General features: G+C 38.0%; 2 protein-coding genes and 1 long non-coding RNA gene across 3 annotated transcripts in view; 1 reads left to right on the top strand and 2 right to left on the bottom strand.

Moving 5' to 3' along the window:
- LOC125689964 (uncharacterized) overlaps nt 1-2211 on the bottom strand; it is a 16147-nt gene extending 13936 nt beyond the window's left edge. Inside the window, exon 1 of the long non-coding RNA XR_007375461.1 lies at nt 293-2211. This is a non-coding gene — a long non-coding RNA (uncharacterized LOC125689964). The remainder of the gene's footprint in view (nt 1-292) is intronic.
- The window catches only part of PLG (plasminogen), a 21771-nt gene extending 6647 nt beyond the window's left edge, over nt 1-15124 (top strand). Inside the window, exons 4-19 of the mRNA XM_048937775.1 lie at nt 2219-2333; nt 3076-3215; nt 3752-3872; nt 3979-4097; nt 5078-5240; nt 5832-5962; nt 6103-6268; nt 6987-7153; nt 8067-8215; nt 8866-8959; nt 10142-10262; nt 11045-11119; nt 11497-11637; nt 12730-12836; nt 13693-13838; nt 14047-15124. Coding sequence (XP_048793732.1) covers nt 2219-2333; nt 3076-3215; nt 3752-3872; nt 3979-4097; nt 5078-5240; nt 5832-5962; nt 6103-6268; nt 6987-7153; nt 8067-8215; nt 8866-8959; nt 10142-10262; nt 11045-11119; nt 11497-11637; nt 12730-12836; nt 13693-13838; nt 14047-14208 — 2117 coding nt within the window. The 3' untranslated portion in view covers nt 14209-15124. The remainder of the gene's footprint in view (nt 1-2218; nt 2334-3075; nt 3216-3751; nt 3873-3978; nt 4098-5077; nt 5241-5831; nt 5963-6102; nt 6269-6986; nt 7154-8066; nt 8216-8865; nt 8960-10141; nt 10263-11044; nt 11120-11496; nt 11638-12729; nt 12837-13692; nt 13839-14046) is intronic.
- The window catches only part of SLC22A3 (solute carrier family 22 member 3), a 27206-nt gene continuing 22893 nt past the window's right edge, over nt 14610-18922 (bottom strand). Inside the window, exon 11 of the mRNA XM_048937780.1 lies at nt 14610-18342. Coding sequence (XP_048793737.1) covers nt 18282-18342 — 61 coding nt within the window. The 3' untranslated portion in view covers nt 14610-18281. The remainder of the gene's footprint in view (nt 18343-18922) is intronic.

Raw genomic sequence — 18922 nt, 5'->3', positions numbered from 1 at the left:
CTGACTTTCATGCCAATCAGTACTTCAGTTTTTACTGTTTCACACCCAGAGCTGCTATCATTTGGGGTATAATCTTGAATAACTTTGAGGTCTTAGCTAACACATAAAAGTAGCTGAGAGTAATTGTGTCAAATAGTTGCATAGCCCTTTATTACAGAGTGTTTTAAATAATTACGGTCCCTATAGCAATTGTGCAGATCAATACAATAGGAAAGGCACTACAAGAGATGCAACGACAGAAAGACCAACATGATAGAAAGGTGCTATAAATGACAGGAAGAAGATTGCTCACCCATATCAAAAGATTCCAGGTTCACAGGAGAAAGCTCCACCAAGGAGTGGCAGTCAGTCCTTAGATGAAGTCTGAGAGAGGTGCTCTTCCGATCACACAGCTGAATTGCCTTCACCTGTGCTCCCAGGGCTGACCAATCCTTTCCCCAGGTGCTCAATCAGTGGTGCAGGCTGTGACTCAACAGTTCCCATACATTCTCATTCTAATGACAGTATAATTTTAATATATTGTGACAGAAACAAAGCAAAATGTAGCTTTCACCTAGATGGATCATATCACTGTTCCTAGGAGCTGCTGCATTTCAAAGAAATTCCTATCACATGTCCAACTGTTTTTTGTTTTTGCAATACTATATTGATGAAACCTGAATTTTTTCACTTTTTTTTTGTTGGTTTTTTTTTTGTTTGTTTGTTTGGTTTTTTGTTTTTTTTTTTTTTGAGTGGAAGCAGTTGCTATATGAGACCCAATTGGTCTTTACTATTGTTTTCAAAGAAAAGTATGGCATTTGGTACAAAATTTACAGCTTTCAGAATTATTTTTCCTATGGCACATGGTATAATACAGAAAGTTAAAATTATCTGGGTGATTGAAAAAGCTGTAAGAATTAAAACCGGCTTTTGCAATTTGCTCTCTGCATTCCAGTTTGCAAATAGTTAACACAAAGGGACAATGAAACGGTCAAATATTTATACAAACCAGAAAAATCAGCATTTAACTGATTCAGTTTTTGGGTTTTTTAATGTTAATTTATTGCAAAACTCTTTGAGGGATTCCTGTTAAAGCTTTTAGAGAAAACTTGTCCAAGTATGCTTATCAAAAGGAAGGTAAGACCCATAAATCCAGTTCTAAAATACCCACCAGCACACAATATATGGATCTATTTTCAGATTCATGTATTCATTCTTTTCATTTTTGTCAACGTAGATTTTGTAAGTTGACATTATTCTTGCAGATTTATGTTAATCTTGTGCTCATACATCACCTCTGCTATAACAGATGCTGAAAAAATCTGATGCATAACTGGGTCTCCAAAAATATCATGTTTGGACATTGCATAAAGACACTGAGACAAACCAGGTCACAACCTAAAAGTCAGATTCCTTTATTTCTGCTAGAAGAGAGGAACTGGTTGATGAACTACACCATGTGCATTAAAAAACTTTGAATGGAGGAGAGAAAAGAGTGCTGAAGTTATTGAAAAAAATGAACTTAGGTTATTGAGTCAATTCAATATAGAATTTTTAAGAAAAAAAGCCTACCTTAACTGACCAGATCAGGGACTAACAAAAATCATTTTTTCATCTGCTAATAAACACAAAAGGTAATAACACTAAGAAAGATTTGGTAACACTGTAGCCTCATTGACGCTATATTTTTGATATAGAATATGAGACTTTTTGGAAAGTTTTTTTTCATGTTAGGTCTTTTTCACATCATATCCATGCCAACAGCTGCACTACTGCAGCTGTGAAGGCAATGTGATGAATCCTTAGGAAAATAAGATGCTGTGGATAGTCAGGAATACTTCAAACCAGTATTGCTGCTGAACCATATCCTCTCCTACCTTCTCCCCTCCCTTCTCCCTCTGCCTCTCCCTCTTCCCCTTTCCCTTTTCCTTCTCCTTCTTTTCCTTTTCCCTTCATTTTATTTTATTTTATTTTATTTTATTTTATTTTATTTTATTTTATTTTATTCTATGAAGGGACTACTAAGTTTCAAAAACTAAGAGTAGAAAGGCATGTATAATATGACATTTCAACCATTACAACTTTTCTTTATCTTGCAGAGTCATTGTTTCAGCATACTATCATGATTTAATTAAATCTCATTCATGACACAATTAACTTTAAAGAAAAAAATATTTTTATATGCTAAATTCCAAAGGATATGTGATTATATCAATTAATCAAGCACGTATAATTTCAGTTTATCTTCTAGAATGCAAGGAAGGTAGAGGGAGCGATTACAGAGGAACAGAAGCCAAAACTCAGAAGGGTGTGGAATGCCAGAAGTGGGCTGATACTGCACCCCATAAACCTAAGTATGGACTTTACAAATGTGCTCATGTTTTTCTGAAATTCTGCTAAACCGTTTGTATGTGCTGAGTAGTCTTATGAGCAATTAATTAAATTCTTAATATAAAATAATTTCTTACACTTATCCTTCTTTAGTCTGAATTATAAGTGGAGCTGCACAATCAAAGGGACTTTTCAGTCTTGGCACTTGTGTTTAACTTTTTTGATCCTTACATGAGCAGAATGCTGGAAAGGGAAGCAGTTGGTTCTGTTGAAACAATTTTTCATCAATCTCAGGACAAGAGTATCTTCTCTTGTCTGAAAAGTATAATATGAAGGCAATGAGACAGACAACATCACTCTATCAGTGAATCTATAGACAGTAAACAGAACAGTATTTATTGTATTTAAAGAAAAACACTCAATCAGGTTTACTTTGCAACCTGCTGTTGACATAGCATAGCATTCTGCTCACAGAGAACTCTCACACTTGAGTGAATGAAAGTACCTGGCTGAGTGAAAATTACTGGAAACTGAATCTAGAGTAAATGTTAGTATTAAACACATGACTGGCCATAAAAACAACAAATTTCTTGAAGTCTGCTGCTCTGACACTTCTAACCCTTGACTTATGGTACTCAGTAGCAATTACGAGACTTCTGATGAATGACATATTCAAAATGGTCCTCAGAGAGATTTCACTTCTAGGGTCCTCAACTGAACAACTGTGACATTTCCCTTATTCTCTAATATTTACTTCTGTTCCAGTTACACACCTGCAAAATACCCTGACGCAGGGCTGGAGGAAAATTACTGCAGAAATCCTGATAATGATGAAAAAGGACCCTGGTGTTACACAACAGATCCTAATACTAGATTTGATTACTGTAACATCCCAGAATGTGAAGGTGAGGATACATACATAATTTGTTTCCCTTATTTAGAAGATTCGAAGTTCAAAAATGAGTAGTTATATAGATATTTTTATTTTCATTCCAGATTTGTTCCAAACTTGAGGTTAGTGGAACCTTCCAAAGAGATTTTTTTACACTGACTAGAAATACATCTACCAAGTCAGCTACACAAGAGCAATTTCCCTAGACAAAAGAATGACAATGTATTCTCAGATCATAATCCTAGAATTGAACCAAATGATTGTTGCTAGTGCAAAAGTCGATAGGAACAACAGATTTTCAATTATAGATCAGCAGTTTAAATTCATCTCTTTTAGAAACTATATTCCATAGCATATATATTTTGATAGAATACTATAACCAATTAGTTCAAGTCATCAAGAAAAAGAAACTTTGACAAAAATGATTGTCTTTCAGCCTTGTGTTCTCATTAGACTCTTGAACTTCAAGAGAGATGAGTGTGAGTGTTTACAGACAAGTTTCGCACGAAATCTCTGTCTCTTGTCTTCATTCTAAACTTGTTCTTACAGTGGAGTGCATGCACTGCAGTGGAGAAAACTATCATGGAGTAGTTGCAACAACAGCATCTGGGCTTGAGTGCCAACGCTGGGACTCCCAGCAACCTCATTCTCATGGATACCTCCCTGAAAAGTGAGTTGTTTAACACCATGGTGACCCTAGGCCACTTTATCACAGACAGGCTAATTGTCACAGCCAGCCATTAGTGACTTGTTTAAAATCTATTTCTCCTGCTCAGTTTTCCAGAGAAAGATCTGAAGATGAATTATTGTCGTAACCCTGATGGTGAACCTCGGCCCTGGTGTTTCACTACCAACCCGAACAAACGCTGGGAATTTTGTGACATTCCTCGTTGCAGTGAGTTTGACTTCCAGGCTTCTAGACATAAAGACATGAAGACATCTTTTATTCAGAGTAGTGCAAAGAACTAGAACAGGTAGATTAAGCCTCCAAAATAAAAGAAAGAATACAAGATTTTGACTTTTATCTCATAGGAAGGAAGGAAAAGAAGGAAAAGAAGGAAAGGAAGGAAAGGAAAGGAAAGGAAAGAAAGGAAGGAGAGGAAGGAATGGAAGGAATGGAAGGAAAGGAAGGAAAGGAAGAAAAGGAATAACCCTGAAATGAGCCTCTAATAGCTCTTTTGAGACTAGAATTGTCTGTCATTGGTATTTCTAATTTTTTTTTTTTTCCTGGAGCACATCTCTCTTCCTCCATGTGTTTCTCCAGAACAATATTTTTCAGTGATTCTGGTACTCCTTCTGTATTCCCCTTTTGATGACATTTTCATTCATTCTGAAAAAAATTTCGTTGTTTTTAGGGGGATTTTTGCTCTTCCAGTTCAATTTTCTTCTCCTTTGAGGGCCTGTTCTTGCCACAATACTTTTCTCCTGGGTCTTCTCACCAGACCTCATCCTTGCTGTCCCTAACTCCCACTAGGTGGTGTACACATCGTTTGGTTTGCACCAAAACCTGTATCTATCACTGATGTGCCTGTCACATTCACCCCAGTTTTCTTCACAAGTGTTGTTTGCTCACTTTTCAGCTATGATCTGATGGGGCTGCTAGTATTGGTTGTGCTGTTTCTGGCTGCTGTAAAGGGGCAGATACAAACACCCTTCTGGGAGTCTGAATGTTAAAATGGAAGAGAGAAAAGATAAGAAGTTTTCTCCGCATTTTGGGCTTTCCAAACATTTTGATCTATAAACCTTACCTGTAAGCTAAAATTCCTACCCCACTCTAAAGCTCTTAAGTGCTTTGATGCCTTTGTTGTTGTTGTTGTTGTTGTTTTTATATTTTTAGAAGGCCACATATAATTTCAGTTCCTCTTTCTGCAACAGCAACATCCCCACCTGTATCTGCACCAGGGCGTCAGTGCTTGTCAGGAAGAGGAGAAGACTATCGAGGCAAGATATCTGTTACTGAATCAGGGAATACCTGCCAGCACTGGAGTGCTCAGTTTCCTCACAGACATGCTCGCACTCCTGAAAACTATCCCTGCAAGTAAGTGTAATCTCTCCTCTATTCAGTACCCATGAGAAGTACCAAGGCACAGAATCACTTCATTTTTCTTCAGCTGTTGTGCAAAGTCCCTGTGTTACACCAGAGTTCGTTACCTGTGGGATTGCATTTTTTCAGTTGATTTTTCACACGTTTATCCTCTTTTTATTCACTTTATTTTTCTTAGGTATGAGCGTCTCCTCTTTTGACTTTCATGCTCTGCTTAGTTATCTTTTTCCCTCTTCAGTTCATCCTTCTGTATCGTTGCTCAGGTGAAGCAAAGTAAAATGAGAAAATTATTACTATGATATTTGCCTGTAGCTGGATTATTTTACCTTGTGTTTCTGCTTTCCTGCTCTCTGCCTCAAAGTACTGCATGAAGTTGTATGTCCATCTAGCAGACATCTAATTTAGCACATCCAAAACACAGGTGCATTGGAATTATTCATCTAGTAAATGAACCAGTAAATGACAGCAGCAGTTACTCACCTGTAAATGCAACAGTGAACTAGGAAGCAAGACACATCCCTCCTTGTTCGTAACCATTATCAGGTTTCCATGAGAGGCTTTTCTCAGACAACTTCTCTGTTTCAGGAATTTAGAGGAAAACTATTGTAGAAACCCTGATGGTGAGAAGATGCCATGGTGTTACACCACGAATGCAACTGCTCGATGGGAATATTGCACCATCCCTTCCTGTGATGGGAAAGAACCAGATAGCCCTGGTAAGAACAACAGGAGATATCTGCAGTATGGAAGTGCTGTGTCATTGTGTTTGGTTGCAAGAAACTTGAGGTGACTGCTCAGTTGTATTATTGCTCTGTCACTCTGTGTAATGCTAACAGGTTTCTACTATTCACTACAGCTGTTGATCAGCCTGAACAAGCTCAAGCAACTGAGGAGTGCTACCAAGGCAATGGTGTGAGTTATCGTGGTACAGCTTCTTTCACTATCACAGGGAAGAAATGTCAAGCCTGGAACTCAATGTCACCACATCGTCACAATAAAACTTCAGAACACTTCCCAAATGCGTATGTGCATTTCTTATTTCTGTGTTTCATTCAAGAACGATCACTCATGAACTCATTTTTATTTGCAGCACCTATACACAACAATGATTTGAAGTTGGGAAGGGGATATACTTGTTATAAGTCCTTTTTTTTTTCCTTTCTTTTTCTTAATCTGGAAGTATTTCAATTAATCCCATCTTGAAATGAACCCACTAGTGATGAATATCACTATTATGCTTTAGAATGCCAATTAATTGTGTTTCTACATTACTTTTAAAGAAATTAAGAGTTTTCATAAACTTTCTCTTATACTGAGATGAACTGTTTCTGTACATGAGATTCTTCACAATTTTAAGTCTTAGGCTCCCAGCCTGCCATTCAATAGAGCTTTGTAGAGAAGATGAGTTATTTTCTTATTCCTAATTTTTGTTATTTATTTATTCAAAAAGCCTGTTAAATTTATTTTTTTTTTTAAATTAAAAGGGTTTGATATATATTAAAATGTGCATTTACTTATCAGGATTTGTAAACAGCATTATTACTATATGCCTTAAACAGCAAATAATACCTTTCAAAATTAAATTTTCTGTAAATGTTTCTTGATTTCTTCACGCTGAAAATAGGATTTCTGTCAGACATTGTACATTATCTTTGTACCAGTCCTGCTTTCTAAAATGTTCTTTCAAGTTTTTCTCAAGCCTGTGGCACAGATAGGCATACAATATGTTTGCATTCGTAGGGACCTGAGGCAGAACTATTGCAGAAACCCAGATGCTGATAGCCGCCCATGGTGCTACACCACTGACCCAAGTGTGAGATGGGAGTATTGCAACCTGAAGAGATGTAATGACAATGTACAGATGACCCTACCAAAACCTCCTCAGACAACTCTGGAACCAAATCCTGGTGAGAAGACGTTGTGCTTTCCCCATGAACACTTGTAACAAGAAAGATGTTTTATATGTAAAAATCATAGAATTGAATGATGAAAGACAGAATCCTAAACAATCTCAGAATTTAACATAATACCTTATCCACTGTCATAATTTTCTGAACTTTCCTATAGAACATTATACAATAGTTTCTGTATTTGATTTTAGATTAATATAGGATTTTTTTTTAATCTATTACATCTGGCAATACTGGAAGCACAAGGAAAAAAAAACGACTGATAGTAACCACACTCTGGTGGGAGTGCTATTAACAATGACAGCAAATATAGAAGTGATGGCATTTTGCTGGCAAATGTTCTGAAAATGTCTTTTCACATGCCATGCATTCACATTTTCTGAGTTCCATTTACCACCAGAGGACAGCTGGCTTTTTGAATTCAGTTCAGATGCAACTTCATTGTCTAGTAGATGTTTAGAATGCTGCAGCTTTCATTTTTTGTTCTGTCACTTTCTTCAGTCTGATAATTAATTGCCTGAATGTGCATTACAACCTATTTACATATTGAAAAACATGATGGGTAGACATTAATGTCCATAAAGAAAAGATTTTATGACTGCATGGTCTTTGTGGTCCTGGCTCTTGAAGTCAAAAAGTGTCAAGTGAATCTAAGCTTCTTTGACCTAAGTCTATAATAGTAATGAAGAAAATTTTGCAAATGCAAGCAAATCAAAATGTGATTGCTAGTTATCATTGATACTACACTGTCCTTCTTTCCTTCTTTCTTATATAATGTATATACATTAAGGAAGATACATAAGTTCAAATAGCATTTCCTCAAATTTATTTCTGCTTCACCACCATTAAGTGTTGGCATGACCCAATTGCTGACAGCTAACAATTTTTTTCTTTTCCTCATTCTTCACAGATTGCATTCATTCAAATGGTATAGATTATCGTGGCACAGTAGCAAGAACTGGAAGGGGCCGGACTTGTCAAGAGTGGAGTTCTCAGACACCACATAAACATGACTACTTCACTCCAAGGACTCATCCAAAATCAGGCCTGGAAAAAAATGTAAGCTGTTATTCATTTAATACTTCCTGTCATTGAGTTTTCCTGTCTTTTTTGTGGTTATAATTCAGAGTAGGGAAGCTAATTAGAAAAATATCTGTCGTTTAGTTCTGGGCAGGACAGAGAGGATGAAGATGCTCTGAAAGATCAGAATTGTGCTAAGCCTGTAGAAGTGAGATCCTGCTGCAGAGCCAAGTGGTCTTGCTTGCTATATAGGGTGATCAGTGAACACACAGGCAAATGGTGGGACTCACTTTCAGATGACAGTGACTAAACTCACATTCCTCCATATGAGTGCATGCAATTGTGTGATATGTCTGCTCTGAATGAAGATCAGACAGCATGGCCAGGGAACCCTAAACAGAAATTCAGCTAACTAGGCACCCTGCATGAAGATGAAGACTGCATCCCTGTCCTGGGACTTGTAGACATCGCCAAGCTGTGCAAGAGCAGCTTATACAATTCCTGCTTGCCTTACAGTCATGCAAACAGGGTGGATGTGAAAAGACCTGAGAGCTGATGTTATAGCTCCTACCAACTGCAGTGGGGGTGGAAATAGGCACTGTAGTCCTCCAGAAATCACCATTCTAGGACAAAATCAATAAGTTTTTTGTCCTCTTGCTAATAGCTAATATCTTCATTATTCTTTACAGTATTGCAGGAACCCTGATGGAGATGTGAATGGACCTTGGTGCTACACAACTGACCCAAGAAAAGCCTGGGAGTACTGTGACATTCCCAAGTGCCGTAATTATTTCTTTTAAGACTAGCATCTCCCTTTCTTATCACCTTTTATGACTACTGGACAGCATTGAGTGATTAATCTGAAAGACTACTCTAAGACAGTGCAGTAGCTTTAGATAGGAAGATTGATAGGAAGATAGATTTAGAAGGCTGTGGTAAAGTAATGCTCAACACCAGGGCCTGAATCCTTAAGACCAATGGTTATTCCTTGGAATCCTCAAACACTTCAGTGGATTTACCTGGATTCCACCGAAGCTCATGGAGGTTTTGCCAGATATTTCAAAGTAGGGCTGGTCCTGAAGAAATTACACTGCTTGGTCATGTGGCACAGCTGATTGGAAAACATGCTTCTATGGTTATATACCTCTGATCAGAATCCAAATATAGAACAAATAAGAATAAGAAAGCTATTTTATAGTACATACAAACCAGAACTGTAAAAATACTACTGTGTGGAAAATCTTGGGCTGGGACTCTTAAGGGAAAATAGCATTTACACAAAATCATTGACTTCATCTTGAAATTCCAATTTCTTTTCAGAATAACTTTCCAGTCTGCTTAGTTAAAGAGCAGAGGAAACATGGATTTTGCCTTTAGCTTTGGTAGTTAGTTACTTTTGCTGACTACAAATCTAAATGCATTCTTGTTAGGTCATCTTTCCATGGCTAACCAAAATCTACCCTTCTGGAATAGTGCAGAGTCATCTGAAGTGCTTAAAAGAGCATGGGATAAGAGCACACAAAGTGTTGTTCCACAGAGACAGTGACTGAATTTCATGTGCTTTTTCACTATATTTAGTTTGAATACAGTTGGCAGTGCAACTTCTTCACTTCTGTCATCTGTAAGAATTTAAACACGTTGGGAGGATTTAATTCTGTTGCCTTCTTGTTCCATTCCTTTTTCTTTTTTCTACCTCATTGTACTTCTATTCAATTATAATTTGCTGAGAACCAGGAAGGTTGTGCAAAAAAAAAAAAAAAAAAAAAAAATTACCAGGCATTTTATATGTCCCAGAAGAAGACAAATCTAACAAAACATAGATGATGTATAGTGTATAATTTACTAGAACCCATGAGCTGAATAGAAAAATGTAAGAGTTTAACCTTTTAGTTTTCTGAGTGCATAGAGAATGTATAGCAAATACTCTAAAGTTCCTCATCTTGATTCTTTTTTCTTATTCTGTAGCTCCCACTCAGTATGAATGCGGAAAAGCCAAGACCAGACCAAAGCTATGTGCTCAAAGGATTGTTGCTGGGTGTATTTCACATCCACACTCCTGGCCCTGGCAAATCAGTCTCCGGACAAGGTATAGCCACTCCCCATTGCATGAGGCTTTACAATCAAGAAAGCTTAGCATCTCGCAGGATGCTGTATGTATGTGGTTATAACGTTCTAATGATAACTGACTTATGTATTTAAAAATAGTAGAAGGGTAAATGCCTCTAAGCTAAAAGTTGAAAATAAACTTTATTAAGCTATTTATTTATTGTAAATTAGACTGTTTGCTAATCTAAAGAAGGCAATTTAGTTAACCAAGAATGCACTTTTTATGACAAATACCTACAAAATAAACACAATTGATAATTCGAAAAACACTATCATTTCACTGTAAGGAAGAACGCATTTAAATCTGTCACTATATCCCACCATACAGTCAATATCCTGAAATTAGTGTAAGCTGTCTGAAATATGCTCTTGATCAGAAACCAAGTCTAGTTCCAAAGTTTTTTGACTGAAATCAGGACTGGATAAAAGCCATCGTCTCTCATAAGATATACATTGGTGCATATCAGTTTTTCCAGTTGTAAAAATACTGATCAAGGAAAAAAAAAAACCCTAGTTTGATGTTTTTGTTTTGTCCTAGTTGTTTTTGTTATAAAAGTATATACACAACATACACACCACTCCTGTCATTGCAAAAAATATAGTTCAAGAAAAGAAAAGAATTTTATTCCAAATAAAAACACAGAATAAGTTCTTTAGTTTGTAAAAGCAATGCTGGAAGGATTACCTGATGAACTACAGTGATCTACAGCTGCTTTCACCTGAAACCCATGTTTTTTTTCATGCCTTTCTGCTCTATTACAGTTATGGCTTGCATTTCTGTGGCGGAACACTGATAGACCCACAGTGGGTTCTTACTGCTGCTCACTGCTTAGAAAAGTAAGTATTTGTCACAGATTGCAACAGCATTTTCTTACACAAGATAGAAAATAATAGGAGAAATAAAACCGGCCCAATAACCAACCTGAGTTGTCTCTTGACTCAGTTTGCACAGTCAAGAATTGAGCCGAAACTATTCATCATTCATTAAAGTAGTTCTGACTGAAAACCAAAGAGTGCTGAGTAGAACTATCACCAGCTAATGCACATAGCAAGCTTTGATTTCACATGCCATGATAAGGAATTACAAAAACAAGCTTACTCCAAAGCTGGCTTTCTTTTCTGATTTTGAAGAAGTAGGTGCCCAACATTATCATAAGTGGCCTATGTCCTGGACATGTGTTAATGTGCTCACTGTGTGCAATCATTTCCAATAGGTCATCACGGCCATCTTCGTATAAAGTATACCTTGGATTACACGAAGAAAGAGCATTAGAAACATCAGTGCAGAAAAGAGATGTTGAGAAACTGTTCAAGGAGCCTCACAGGGCGGACATTGCTCTACTAAAACTGAGGAGGTATCCTTTCACCTGAAGCATTCTGACAGGAAAATTTTGGTTTGCCTGCTTTTTAACTAAGCAGTGGTTGTTTGCTGGTGCTATGGAACTGTGTGTTTATATGCATTCTGTGACTCTCTCTTCCCTTTCTGCAGAAACTCTAGTGGAAGCTAGGGTGATTCATTTGCAGGGCTTTAGAAAGGGAAAACGCTGCTTTGGAGAGGGAGGAGGGCTAGATGGTGACCTATGCTAGCAGTGCACTCCAAGCCAGCTGCTGGGAAGTATGGTGGAGGCAGCAGAGCAGGAGGAGGTTGTGCCTAAAAAAGCTTTCACTCCATAACTTTCCCTATACATTTCAATCTTGGTAATGTAGCGAGATTGAAAGCTACAATGGCAGCATACTGTGACCCCATACTTTCTCCATGATAGAGTTGGGAGAGTTCTTCCAGCAGGTTGTCCTACACTAGCAGGCAAGCAGTACACGTTTTTGATGCAATATCCAGGTTAGCACTTCTTCCATCTGTTTCCATTGGTCTGAAACTCCAACGTGCTATGCAATTGATAGGAATACATCTATATAGCCACAAGCAGATATGAACACCTGCTTGTGCTTTTCTTTCTCTGGCTGCAATGAAAATCCAAAACACAGCACACAGCACAATTAAAGTGACTTATTAATTGAACCTATCTAAGAATCTGCATACAGAAGTAAGTCAGACTGACTCAGGTTCTGCTTTACGCTAAGAGTATCCAGTTTGAAAGTAACCTATAAATAGTGAGACTGGGTGCAGGCAGAGTAAGGTAGGCTTTGTTGTCTATGCTTTAACCATATGTGAACACTTTCTTTTGGATTTACTTTAGTATTTTTAATATTATTTCCTTTTAAACCATTCCCCATTTCAGATCTTTTCCTTTTGTGTACCGTGTTCTGTGGGATTAGAACCTAAAATATAAGTGGTTTTGAATTTCAGAAAAAAAAGCATTACCTGAAGCTCAGAATTTCAAGGAAAAAAAGGCTGGCTGTATAAAATCCTCTTAGAAATATTAAGGTGGTATCATGGATAAGTGATATAATGACTGACCTTGTGTGAGTCTTTTGTTTGTTTCTTTCAGCCCAGCAATCATCACCGATCAGGTAATCCCTGTTTGCTTGCCGAAAGAAAATGCTGTGTTAGGAGGAAGAGAGGAGTGCTATGTTACAGGTTGGGGAGATACAAAAGGTGAGACAGAATTAACACTCCGTTTTTCGAGTGGTATATATTTATATCCAAAGTATACTCACTCTATGCCACAAACACCCCCCCAAAAAACTTGCATGCATACATTTTTCATCTAGTTTGTAAGGTGCTGCCTTTCTTTCTTTCTAACACTTCCTTCTGATTTAGATTCTTTAAAACCTCTCTGAGTGACAGGCACTGGAACACCCAAAACCAATACAAAAAGAGAGGAATCAGACCTAAGCACATACTTGCTTTTATTTCTCAGTCCACTCTGCTTTTCCCCCGAGTAGGCTTTTACACAGTCAGAAGGAAAGTTTTTCCAGACTTACACAATTTTCTTAATATGTGATGTGAGTTTACTCGTTTTCTCAAATGATTTTTCTCACAATCAGACTGTTCAGAAGATCTCATTTGAATATGAAAGCTCTCCCATCTTCAAACTTCCCACTTTGTCTTGGCTGAGAAGAGCATCATAACTTTTCTGCCTCCTTGCTTCTGTCCATCGTGACATTTTCAACTGCCTATTTCCTTTCTCCTTTCTTACATAGAGAGGTATTCTCAGACCCAGAGAAATAAAATGGTTTGGGAATGACTCCCACATACAGCATGGGTACTGGACCCATATCTATTCAGTGCGAGAACAGTAAGGGCAATCAATGCATTGTGTGTTTTGATGGCTGCTAAAAGGTGATAAGCACTGTGATAATACTGATAATGCTTACTGAGTATGCATAGAAAGTATGTTTGTTTACTGCTTATTCCTAACCTGACATTTATTTTATGAAGATGCTAATTTATCTTTGTAATTTAACACACTGGGATTTTTTATTATAATTTACTTTGTTTACTTGTAAAGGAACTCCTGGTGAAGGCTACTTAAAGGAAACTGGCTTCCCTGTAATTGAGAATAAAATATGCAACCGCCCTGAATTTTTGAATGGGAGAGTCAAAAAACATGAGCTCTGTGCTGGAAATATTCATGGAGGCACAGATACCTGCCAGGTAAGGAAAGGGCTGTGAGCATCAGCATTGGTTATAAGAACAGTGCTCAACAGCATGCATTAGAAAACTCCTCTCTGGCCAAAGCTCTAGTGCTTTCTGGTAACATATGATCTCTCATTCAAGAGGCAGTTCCATTTCTGTGCCTCTTGGGAGAACACCACTCTTCACATCTTGAGCTCTCATTTTGCTTTTTCCTCACTGTATTTAGGGAGACAGTGGAGGACCTCTAGTTTGTCTGGACCAAGATAGATTTGTCCAACATGGAGTCACCTCTTGGGGCCTTGGCTGTGCTCAACCCATGAAACCCGGAGTTTATGTTCGAGTTTCTAATTATATTCCTTGGATTAAGAGCGTAATGGAAAACAACTGATCCTGGGTATGGACTGCCCTCTCCTGGAAAGCAGTATGCACATTAGAAATACCAGATTACAAGTGCAATATTAAAGCTACAATCATTCCTAAAAAGCAAAATAAATATGATCATCCATTTAAAATTGCTTTAAGGTAATGTTTATTGCCATAAAACCCATCTGACTGCATCACCCTCTTTCTATACATTCCATGGTTTGCTATGTTTGACAATAGACCAACACACCTTTGAAATACTTGTCAAAAATTCCAACATCAGCTGTAACTGAATATCTGCATTTCAATTGTGAGACTCTACAATGACTTTTTATTCTAAGTTTAAGATGTTGTGTCTCCAACAGATGAAGGAGAATATTTGTCATTTTCTATGAGCTGTTTGATCTTTTCACCAATCCAATGATTAAAAAAAAAAAAAGAAGAAACTGTACACATCTGTTATGCCTGTGGTGTTTTATTAGATATATCTGACTGCATTAAGTACGTGGGATGAAAAAATAAACACATTTGGCTTGTATTTTTTTTTTTATTGACATGGAAATTTGTGTCAGCGGAAGTACAAATGTTGCATAAAACAGTGAATAAAAAATACCTTTATCTAAAAGTTAGTTCATAGTGAAGACAGAGAAATAACTGATGTCAGTCATTACAGTGAGTAATGACAATGCATGTAGTGTATTATAAACTTCTGTCATCCTCAGGACCAGTCTTGTTTCACTATATAACTTGTCTTACCACTGCATACAGCTTTTTCTTCTCTAAATGAAGAGGAAATGCATATGCCTGTGCTTACAGGAAATTAAATCTGTGCCCATAAGACCAACATCTCATACAATACAGATGTGTATTTGTGACGCTATAATGTCAAATTTCCTCATGAAGTTTGAAAGAGATTTAAAAAAAAAAAACAGAAGAGACCCTGTATAGTCAATGAATATAAAGATGTTATAACTATGAAATAAACTAGAGAGTTTGGCAAAGCAGAATATAATAACAAAAAGAGAATAGATAGAAAGCTTACCCGCATCCTAGGCTCGCTGAGAAACTCAAAGAAGGGATCTCCAGAAGAGATCCTTTCCCACTGGTAGTCAGCTTTTAAATGGGTCTAGGAGAGATGGAGCCAGGCTCCACCCCTTCCAGCAGTACAGCTGAATTGCCTTCACCTGTGCTCCTCTGGCTGACTCATTGCTCGCCTCAGGTGATCAAACAGAGGTTCAGGCCGTGATTCAACAGTTCCCAAGCAGACCCCTAAAACTCAGTGCTGAATATACATGTGCATATTCAGTAAGGAAAAAAAAAGTACTCTTGGCGCTTTCTGAACTTTCTGAACTGTGAAGCAGTTTTGTCTCCTTTTATTTCACATTTAAGACTTTTTCTTTGTTCTCAATTTTGTCATTTGTTTTCCACTGTACAAAAAGGGATTTTTTTTCTTCCAAAACACATTGTAAAAATAACTTCAGTAAGTTACTGCTATTAACATGGCAATCACATTGCCCCCTAGAAATATACTCACACTTTTCCATGGCTTCCCCCAAGAACTAGTGCCCATGGAGGAGATAGGTTGCATCCTAAGAGTTGTCATTCTTTTCTCACATACACTATAATGAGAGATTGTAGATAGGGTAGAAATACGCAGACATGCCAGAGAGGCTACCCACATCCCACCTAAGAGCCAGATTTTGGGGTGGAGACACAGTTAAACTGAATAGCACATCCACATGGTTGCTGGTCTAAGGAATCTTTTTGCAGACAGGAAGAATTTAGCTCCTGGGTTTCTGCTATCATATTGAACATGTGCCTTAAACAATGGTAAGGTGATCCATTGTCTTCTAGGCAGATCACATTGTTCACTGAGCCTCTAGAATGACCTGTATAATACATGCAAGACAGCTAAAGCTGACAATGCCTGGTCCCTTCAGTTCACTGCCTCTCTCAGAGTGAGGTGGTGCGTGACACCTTCTTGCCCATCCTAGACCAGGCCTTCATATTGCTGACAAGGTTTCCAAATCACCTTCAGCTCTGAAGGTAGACAGGGGATTGTTCCAGGCAGAAAATGCTGAAGCACTTTTACCCTTTTTCCAGCTGTATTCTGGAGCCTTCATTCCTCTCATTTCTCAAGCACTTTTCAGTCATCTACAAATAGCAGATGCTGGCAAATAATATTAACATTTCCTTGTCAAACTGTAGTTTTAAATGATTTCCACAATCCTTCTCAGAGTGCTACAGTGATTATGAAACTGGTTAAAAAATAAAAATTCATGAAGGAGAAGCATTAAAAGTAAAGGTTCCCCCAGGGCAGTGGGGCTGGTGGGCTGCTGAGAAGGCAGAGCTGAGCTCTGGACACTGAGACGCTGCAGTGGGTTTGCTCAGGTCCAAGCTGTGAAAGCTCATGACTTCCAGTTCAGGGCTGTTCTCTGCCAGCCAACCTGAGGAGCTTACAGCTGTCTGTAGAAGAGCATGTTGGTGTAAGAGGGATTTTCTGCCTGCAGCAGTCACTCCAATTTCAGGTCATACTCTAGATATCACCAATTTGACAGATAAATTATGAGATGTTCATTTAGTTTTGTATTTCTCAATCACTGCTGACTTTTGCTAAGCATCTTACTGGCTTCTAACTATCATTCAGAAAATTAAGAATAGGGATGAAAGAAAGCCCTTCATTATTAACTGTTCAGAGTAGGCAAACATGAGTTTGAGATTACTACTGTCTTAGTTTCCTCCACAGGGGTTGGTGGTATGGGCAGCTGATCAGAAAATACAGGGAGAGTCAGAAATTCTTGAAATGACTGGTAAATTCACCACAGGAAAACCCCATGCACGGGAAACTATTGGTGCTCATAAGATAATTAGAATAGAATAGTAGTAATTCATCTGCATTAAACTTAATGTTATCATCAGTCGTTTGTGGCATGAAGTTTTAAGACACACTCCTAAAGTTGCTCATGCCAAATCTGTTGGTTTTTGGTCTTATAAGGTTCTACAACTCAATGATTTTCCTTTGTTTGTTTAATTCTTCATTGTCCATGACAAGATATGTTCAAACACCACATCTTCTTAAGTTCTTCACTATAAGGAGGGTATTGTCTGTCTCTGGCCAGGACCTAGCACAAGGTGGAGGTCACACAGATGAAACGGAAGGTGAGGTGTCCCTCTTATCTGCTTGCAGAGACAGAGATCAAACATTTCTGCTACAGGTTAACTTCAAACAACCAGATTGAGTTAATGCTTCCCTCTGTAAACAGAGCTCTTGTCTCATCCTTGCTCATCTTCCCAAGACAGCTTAACATCCCTGTCAGTATCCCAAATAACTTATCCTCAACCAAAAAGATGACAAGTAACAATGAGGGGAAGAAGGAACTTGGAAGTCACCTAGGTCCAGGTCAGGGTGAGATGATTTGGCTTGCAGAAATGGACAGAGTATATTTTAGAATGGAAAAAATTAGCATGTCTAGGACACAAGACCACAGGTCTGGGGGGAGGCACTAATGGGCAATGGGATGATCTGACCTGCAGAGCTAATGCTCTGAGTAAGAACTGACAGCTACGTAACAGAAGAGGAGTGCTACCACATTTGACAAAGACCTTCAATGGACAGAGCTTTTGCTGCAGTGTTGCTGGGTAAGAGGAGCAGCCCAGGGTGAATGGATTCACAGTCTCATCACTTCTGATCCAAAAAGGGCTGCCCTGATTAGCGCTCTCCCTCATGAGACATCAGTTCTTCTGTTTGTCCAGATGGTCCAAGGGCAAAGGCTCACATATTCATCTTTTCCTCTCCAAAGTTATTCAAAGTCATCCAATAAACATCTCAAATGTATAAAGAAATAAATAAAAGCTCATTGAGCTGGATAGTGCAATTAAGCTGATCTGCTCTCTATCAAAATCAAAAAGTGCTTCCTTCCTGGAAACAACACACTTAGAAAAAATGAATTTATTTCACATTTTTTTGAATGTCCTTATACTTGGAAGAAGAACATGGATTTAATCCATACCCTGGAGCAAACTTCAAAGTGGTGGCAAGTGAAGAAGAAATTCCCAGTATGGGATCACAGTCCTTTGCTCAACATCACCCTTTAGAGATCAAATATAAGAATTGGTGTTCTGGTGTTTCTTCCTCTTCTTCCCACATTTACCACAGTGACTGAAGGAAAAAAGAAGGCATAAATGAGGAAGAAAAAAAGAGTTGTAGTTCAAGCCACAATACTGACATTCAATTGAATTTGTTTTTTTTCAGTTGTGTATTGAAGTGGTAAAATGTTGACACAAGATCCAAACCCACTGTATGAAACAGTAGTCTATGTCACTAGCTCATTAAGAAATTTGCTGTCAGGCAAGCCAAGCTGTAAATTTTCCCTATGTGCCTGTAGTGCATTGAAGATTCTAGTTCGTCACGTGCTATGAATGGGGAAGCTGTGCCTATATGTCTTCAGTTATAAATTCATTCAGTGGAAGCTGTGGAAGCTTTCACAAGCTATGGACATCTTCACAGCATGCTTTAATTGAGGCAATGTCTGGTTTTCTTGACCAGAGAACTGCAGAATATTCTTTGCAGTCTATCTCTTGTACACTATCATTTTCTGCCTCCAGAAGTACACAGGAAAAATTTATGAGAAAAATACAGATTATCTCCCAATGGTTTTTGGGGGTGCTGATCTGTTTAACAACCTGCCTTAGTGGTACTGGAAAGTTCACACTTTTATTTAGGAAAAATTATCTGCTCA

This window comes from Lagopus muta, chromosome 2 (genome assembly GCF_023343835.1).
Source record: "Lagopus muta isolate bLagMut1 chromosome 2, bLagMut1 primary, whole genome shotgun sequence".
NCBI lineage: Eukaryota > Metazoa > Chordata > Aves > Galliformes > Phasianidae > Lagopus > Lagopus muta.
Note: the sequence above shows the minus strand (reverse complement) of the source record. Positions and strands in the feature narration are given on the sequence as shown.